Source organism: Canis aureus, chromosome 27, assembly GCF_053574225.1.
Source record: "Canis aureus isolate CA01 chromosome 27, VMU_Caureus_v.1.0, whole genome shotgun sequence".
NCBI lineage: Eukaryota > Metazoa > Chordata > Mammalia > Carnivora > Canidae > Canis > Canis aureus.
In genome coordinates this window covers 22,857,002-22,864,769 of record NC_135637.1, presented here as the reverse complement: position 1 = coordinate 22,864,769, position 7,768 = coordinate 22,857,002, and the positions used below count along the sequence as shown (strand labels likewise).

General features: G+C 56.0%; 1 protein-coding gene across 1 annotated transcript; it reads right to left on the bottom strand.

The window, feature by feature from the left end:
* Nucleotides 1–7,505, bottom strand: CRYBB2 (crystallin beta B2). The gene is made up of 5 exons (XM_077874987.1): nt 7,452–7,505; nt 4,607–4,725; nt 3,310–3,442; nt 1,874–2,016; nt 1–169 (listed from the first exon to the last, which is right to left on the bottom strand). Exons 1-5 carry the CDS (start codon nt 7,503–7,505, stop codon nt 1–3), a joined length of 618 nt encoding a protein of 205 aa, XP_077731113.1.
* Between the last annotated feature and the right edge of the window lie 263 nt (nt 7,506–7,768).

The window sequence follows — 7,768 nt, the reverse complement described above, 5'->3', positions numbered from 1 at the left end:
CTAGTTGGAGGGGTGGAAGGCACCCCGTTGGTGCCACTGCATGTCGCGGATGCGGCGCACGGACTGCACCTGGGGGTGGGGAGCCCCAAAGTCACCGCTGTCCTTGTAGTCTCCCTTCTCCAGCAGGTACTGCAGCCCACGATAGCCAGGGTACTGGTAACCGACCCACCTGCAGGCCAGACGGAGGACAGAGGAGAGGCAGGCGGGGGGAGGGGGGGAAGGGGGGGAGAGAGAGAGAGTCCTTAAGCCATTAGGAAGGGGGGAGTTCCCAATCCTTTCTCACTTCCTGATTGTTGGGCAGGAACACCATCCTTCCGGCATCCAGCCTCTGCTTTCTTCCTTCTTTTGATGGGGAGCTCACTACCTCTTGAAGCAACTTTTGACTGAAGGCCTGATACTGGGATCAGAGGAAGGAATGATCTCAAGCCCATTGAAGCCTCGAATAAGACAGGTCTCTTAACTGCCTCTGTCTACCCTCCTCCTAACTCCATGCCTGGCTGCAAGGCCCAAGGAGAATAGGCTGGGTCCCGGGAGCCCTCTGTAATCCCTTTGTCATTTGAAGTCACCACCGTCTTGGGGGGGGGGGTCCTTCACTCTTTTGAGCGCCTAATGAAATTTACAGTTTCTTCCCCCCAGAATGTTACAAAGCCCTGCCCTACTGGGACCTGCTTGGCCAGACTTGGGGGTCTTGCAGCTCTACCTCTTGGTCTTGGGTCCCTATATCTCGGCGCACTAGCCAGCCAGTCGAGAGTTTGTAGAGTCCCTCAAATGCACTAGGCTCCTCCAACCACAGGGCCTTTGCACGTGCTCTTATCTGTCTGACCTTCCTTCCTCTCTTTACACCTGCACTTCTACTCTTTCTCGGGATCTGAGTTCAAGAGTCCCTTTTTCAGGGACGAAGTCCAGATTTGAAAAAAAAAAAAAAAGGAAGTCCAGATTTGTGTGGATTCTTAAATTATTAACTCTTGACCCCAGCTAGACTTAGCTTTACCAAGCAGAAGCCAGGTCTCTAATCTCTCTTGACATGCTGAGCACCTAACACAATGCCTGGCATGTGGTGGCACTCAACAGATTGAAGAATGAATGAATGAATGAATGAATGAATGACGAAGACCACAAACTCAGAACTTTGCACAGTATTTTAGGAGTTTGGTGAATTCCAGAATGCCAGTACGTGTTGGTAAATCAGCTCTCTTGAGGAAAAAGGGGTCTTGATTTGTAACATATTCCAATTTCTATGGTGCAAATAGTCCCACTATAGCAGATTTCAAGCTACTGAGGATTCAAAACCAGCTCACAGAAATTCTGAAAATTGAAGAATCAGCTCTTCCAAGCTGGCACAAGCAAGCTCCAAGCACCACTGCCTGTAGCCTGTCTGAGGATGCCCATAGAATTGAAGTTTTGCACAAGAAGGAATTCCCCGTGGGTGACGGCCAGAGTCATGTACCAGGGAAGTTTATTCAGTGGGAAACGACACGTCCTCTTTCTAAACTCAGGAACTCATGCGGTAAAGCAGCAGCATGGGCTGGACTGCCTGCCACTCCCAGCTCCATTAAGACCACTCAAGTCACCTCCTACCCTTCTGCCTCCCACCCCTGCCCTGCCTCATCTGCACCCCACTAACGTTTACTGTCCTGCTCTTGGGGATTGAGGTTAAGGCCGAGCTTTGCCTCACTCCAGAGATAGGGTGCTGCCCAAAAGGCAGCTCTGGACGGGACTGCAGGGGCTGAAAGCCAATTACAAGCTCACAATCTCCACGCCCACTTCCCATAAGAGAAGACTGAGGTCGCGGGTATACGTGCTCCGCAGGGTCCAGGGCAGAGCGGGACCGGGCTCCTGGGGCAGGGCGACCCGGGGCTGACTCTGCACTCACGTGCCACTCTGCACCCGCACCGACGACACCTTCTCCTGGTAGCCGTGGGCGTGGAAACTGGGCACGTCGTCATCTATGATTTCCATCTTCTTCCCCGTGAAGTTGGGGTTTTCATAGAGGATGATCTTGTGCTCTTGGCTGTCCTGTTGGCAGGGAGCATGGAAAGTGGGTGTGGGAGAGGGGCCTGGGGTGAGCCTCCCCCACCCTGTCCAGATGCCCCACCGTTGAGATCAGCTCAATCTACCTACACACCTGCTACCCAGTACCCCCGCCACCCGAGTGTCTATAAACAACAGCAGTTAACCCTGGCTGTTTGTTGGGGTCCCACTGGGCTGTCTTCATATGACACTCCAGGCTCTACACTTACAGGCACATTCAATTCTGATATGTCATTTTCTCTCAGCTCCCTTTAAAAAAAAATTGGTCACAGTCTACACACACAGAGATGCAGGCTGGTGGGGCCCCAAACAGGCACCAGAGATATTTTGGCTTTTCTTCCTTGCCACATCTCTTCCCATATCCTGTTCCTATATTTTCTTAGTTATCCCCTTTAATCCTTTAAAGACCAGAGCCAATGGGGCCCCTGCATGGCTCAGTGGTTGAGTGTCTGCCTTTGGCTCGGGTCATGATCCCAGGGTCCTGGGATCGAATCCTATATTAGGTTCCCTACAGGGATCCTGCTTCTCCCTCTGCCTATGTCTCTACCTCTCTCTGTGTGTCTTAAATAAATAAATAAATAAATAAATAAATAAATAAAATCTTTTTTTTTTTTTTTTTTTTTTTTAAAAAAAAAACAGAGCCAACATAGGAACCCAACTCTATGGGAGGCTAAGTCCAGTGTTCTCCAATCTTCCATCAAGCTATGGGGAGAGTTAACCTGCCTTGGGGAGGTTTGGGAGCCTGGCCCTGTGCCCTCCCTAAGAGTTCACATTCTAGTAAGAATCGGGGTCAGAGAAGAACCACAGGTCCTGCCAGCATGAGTTATGAACAAGAACTAACCCACCTTTGCCTCCACACCCAGTCCCAAAATTCCTTTTCATATTTAGGATGGCTGCCATCCGTTGAGCTACTGCTCTGTGATAGCTTCCAACCCTGGGGAGCACGGTCCGCACACAGAATGGAATGTGAATGGCACCCACCCCAGAGCATTTTGAGATCTCGTGAATGGAGCCCCCCTTGGGGTTGTGCGATGTGGCAACCCTTAGGCTGAGCATGTGGGAATCTCAGGGCAGTTAGATACAAATATCTCCATTTAACAGATGGGGAAACTGAGGCTTGGGGAGGTGAATGACTTATGCTAGGTCACAGAGCCGGGAAGTGTGCCCTGCCCATCAGAAGGGTCACAGGGCTGGAGGTGAAGGCTCCTTCCTGCTCCCTAGAGCCCCAGCTCCAAGGTGGCAAAGAGAGGAAGAAGCAAGAAGCGACAGGAGGCTCACCACTTTGATGGGTCTCAGGGAGCTGAGGGAGTCGGTCCTCCGACTGCTGGTCCACGAGTCCCAGCGGGGGTACTCGCCCTTCTCGAACACAAACTGCTCTCCCTTGCAGTTGGCTTGTTCGTAGCCCACCCAGCTGCAGTGGAGACAGAGCGAGGGCGGGTCAGGCCACCCCCGGCTTCCCCTGGCGGGACCCTGGCTAGTTGCTCAAGCCGCCGGGGCTCGCACTCGCCTGGCTCAGCCATCAAAATCCAGACACCGCCAAGGCGAGAGTAGCGTCACCTCAGTTATCCAGAACTCAACTTTGAACAATCAACAATCATTAGCAAAAATATCAAAAGTTCAATTTCTAGAAAGAAAGCAGAGGAGGGTCAAGTCTGTTTGAGAAAGTCTCCCATCCAAATGGTAAAATGAAAAGGCAACTGAGAATCAGATACGGTGCTTAAATGGTCAAAACTTCACTTGTCCAGGAAGAGGTGCTCCCGGGAGCACCAGGAGCCCAGAGCGTGTCGGACAAGGGAGGCCGGCAGGGCCGTGTTCCCCACGCCAGCAGACTCTGACTTGAGCGGCGTCATTGCACTCTGCAGGATTCCCTGAGAACCTTGAGTTGTGGGATGGGTCACCCAGGACCCCCAACCCCACCAGGACCCCTGACCTCTTGGGAGGGGTCACCGGGGGCCACCCCTGATTCCTGAGGCTCTTTCAAGGAGGAGCGGTCAGGGAACCACAAGGACAGGCGCCTGCAGCCTGTGCTTGGCTTTGTGACCTGAGCGGGGCAGTCACGTCCTACCAGCCACCTCCCCTTCTCTCTGAGGTCAGGTACCAAGGCTGCTGGCCCCCAAATATGCCAATGAGATCCAGTATGGGCAGGATTGGGGGAGCGGCCAGTGAATGCAGAGCTGGGACATCTGGCTTCAAACCTCATAGGAGAATGAGGACACTCCTGGAGCCAGAGACTGGCAGCTCTAGAAAAGTCCATGCAAGCCACTGTCCATCTCCCTGCCTCCAGGGAGTGGCTGGCCTTGGTGTCAGGCTTTTTCCACAGAGGAAGAAGGCCAAGGCTCAGAGAGAGAAGTTCCTGGTCCAATGTGACACAGCCTCGAAGTGGTGGCATCTGGATCTGAGCCCAGCTCAATCTGACCCCAGAGCACAAAGTCTTTCCACAGGCTGCCAGCCACCAAATCGCATGGTCCGGCGGCACAATGAGGGCGGGTCCCCGCCAGCTTTACAGCCCACTTGCCTCACCCTGGGGCCCCCAACCAGGCGAGCCCCCCACCCCCCACCCCAGGTAGGTACGTACGGTCCAGCCTGCACCAGGACAGAGCCTGCCTTCTCCACGCCAGTCTCCTTCAGGTTGGGGCAGGGCCCGCTGAGCTCATGCGAGTGGCCCTGGAAGTTCTCCTGCTCAAAGATGATGATCTGCAACAGGAGGACAGGGTCGCCCGTCATGATGGGGAGGAGCGAAGCGAGGCACTGGGGTGGGGGAGGGGGCCCGGGCTCCAACCTCGGGAGCCACAGACCCATAAACCGAGTCGGTCCTGGCTCTGCCACCAACCAGCTGTGACACCCTGAGCCAGTACTTCCCCTCGCTGAGCCTCCGTCGCTCCGTTGGGAAAATGGGAAATGAGGGAACCACCTCGTGGGATGGCTGGAAGGATTCGGAGAAGCAGACCCTTAGCACACAGCGCCGCCTCTGTGCATGCCAGGCGTGCTCCCGTGGATTCAGGGGCGTCCCACACCCCCTGGGACACACAGGGGCGGAGCTGAAGTTGGGGTCCAGGTTCACCGGGTGTGTCTCCACCAGGGCAGCACTTTGCAGACTCGCAGGCCCGCAAAGCACCTGGGCCCTTGATACGCGGTTTCTGAGACAGCACGTCTCAGGGCGCGGCCCCAGATGCGGCAGCTCTCCCCAGCTCACGGGCGACGTCGGGCTTCTCTTGCTCCTGGAGAGCCTGTGGGCACCCCCTGACCCCATCTCAGCCCGAGGCTAGCATCCCCGGCATGGGCTCTGCAGGCCCCTTCTGACCTCCACCAGGGTACTTCCGAGGGGGCTTCACCCTCTTTGTCTCACCTGGTGCTCTCAGCAGTCCAGGGCGGGGAGCCAGCAGGATCCCCATTGGGGAGGCTGAAGGGGCCCCCCCAAGGCCTCACAGCCGAGGGCTAACCCAGAGGTCAGCTGCCACTTTTCCTGATTCCCGAGCACATTTCAGGGCAGGGGTTCCGCGGCCGCGCCTCCCCGGGGAGCTGCCCCGGGTGAAGAGGTGGGCTCGGGGCGCCGCACAATCCACACGGTCAGCACTGGCTGCGTCAACATGGCCCTGTCTCCCAGGCCGGGGATTAGCTAGATAAAGGCAGGGCGGGGAGGCCCAGCGGGGCTCAGGGACAAATTCCATGGGCTCAGTCCAGGCTTTGTGGTCACTGACTCGACCACAGGAGGGTCAGGACATGTGAGCTCTGATGCCACCCCTGTTGCATCCAGCTGCACAACTCTCGGAAGCAACCTGGTCGCTTGGAGCCTCAGCTTGCCCATCTGAAAAATGGGGGGGGGGTGTCGTGCCTATCATGCAGGGTACTGAGAAGGCTCAGGAATAGGGATGTTAGGGACTCGTTTGTTATCACCCTGGCCTGGGAGAGGAGCTCTAGCAGCCGGGGAAGGACAGGGAAAGTCAGCCCCTCCACCTATTCGAGAAGCTTCGGAGGGCCCAGAAGCTCGGTATTGTTATTACTGCTATTGTTATTTATCAGCGCATGGGTGCTAACATTTTACACAATATCTAATCCTTTTAACGTGGGCTATTGGACGCCGCAGCCTTTAGCTCCCTATGTCTGTGGAACGTGCTCGACCAGGCCAAGTGAAGATGCGCTCATGGAAGAGACACCTTGGATTTTGAAGATTTAGAACATGAAGGAAACAATGAAAAAGAGCTTACTCATAATTTGTCTATCGATTATAGGTGGGGATATACTGGGTTTGATAAACTAGAACACAGAAGTTAATTTCTCCTGTTTCTTTGTACTTTTTTTTTTTTTTAAATCGTGGCTGCTAGGACATGTTAAATTGCCGATGTGCCTGGCTTTCTGTGTCTCTGGGACGGCAGGGCTCTGAACACGTTGCCGAGGCCTTCCTGCTGGTCCTCGGGCTCTCACAGCTCGCTCCCACCTCTGGGCTTTGCACGCTGGGCCCTCTGCCTGGAATATTCTCCTCTGCCCCCATCTGACTCACGTGGCTGGTGACCCGGCTCTCTGCTCCCATGCCACCTCCCTCAGAGTGGCCTCCCTGACTACCTCAGCTACCATCTTCTTTCCTCATTTATCCCAACTCTTTGCACCCCTTACCCCGCTTCATGTTTCCTGAAACACTTCCCACTGCTTGAAGTCCTAGATTTGTTTGTGTTCTGTCTCTCCCCTAGAAAGTCAAAATGGGATCAGTGGGTTGGGGGCTGCAGTGGCTCAAGCCTCCCAGGCTGGGGAGGCCCCACATTGGACCAAAGGGCAGGGTCAGGGTGGACCCTGTGCCCAGGGCCTCTGAAACAGAGGGCCCCCTGAGGGAGCCAGGCACAGGCAGCCAGGTGGATGGTTGCTGGTAGAGGTTTGGGTACAGATTGGGTATGATGAACCCCCGGCCGTTGGGCTAGGCTCCCCCCAGGATCCTAGGAGGGCGGGGAGGATGAGGAAGCAATGCGGGCAGTAATAGCTGGTGTTAGGTGGACACACCACATGCTGGGCTGAGCTGGTTTCCATCGCCTCTTCACACCCACCCTGCACCGTGAATCCAGTTCTCCCCATTGAGGCTCAGAGAAGTCAAGTGACTGGCTCGGGACACACAGCAGGTCGGGAATCCCACCTCGCCTCCCGTTCATAAGACCCCTCTCACACCTAGACTCAGGGTCTGCCCCAGTCCTGGGAACCCCGCCATGATCATTGGGGTGCAGGGTAAGGCAGAGACACAAGTCACCAAAGCTGGAAACTGGTGTCAGGAACCTTGGCGTGCCGGTCGTGGGCCAGGAAGGGGCCTTCAGAATCAGTGCCCCCGGGTGCAACTGGGGGAGGCTGAATCCCAGAGAGGGCCGGGGCAGAGAAGGGAAACTGAGTCTGAGAGGGAAGCTCTGCTTGCACCTTTGGGCCCCCCTGCCCACGGTACCCACCTTGGGGTTGAGGGGCTGTGGCTTGCCCGCTTGAGTCTGGTGGTCCGAGGCCATGGTGGGTGGTCCTGTGCAGGAATGACCTGGAAGACATGTGGGAAGCAGCCGTGAGGACGTGTCTGGGTCCCCGGCTCTCTCACCCGGGGGCCTCAGGGCCGCCCCACTCCGGCCCTGGTCTGGGTGTGTCCCCCATCTCGGCTCGTCCGCAGGCGGTGGTGTGAACTCCCATCCTTTGCTTCATTTCTTTGTGTCCAGGCCAGCTCCGGAGAGGGAAACGGGGTCGGCTAAGGAGTGGTGAAGCACTAGAGCTCCCGCGGGGT

Coding starts and splice junctions, on each gene's coding strand:
- CRYBB2 (XM_077874987.1), bottom strand. CDS start 7,505: ATGGCCTCGGACCACCAGACTCAAGCGGGCAAGCCACAGCCCCTCAAC. Junction 4,726..7,451: donor CACAGCCCCTCAACCCCAAG/GTGGGTACCGTG, acceptor CTCCTGTTGCAG/ATCATCATCTTTGAGCAGGA. Junction 170..1,873: donor GTGCGGGTGCAGAGTGGCAC/GTGAGTGCAGAG, acceptor TCTGGCCTGCAG/GTGGGTCGGTTACCAGTACC.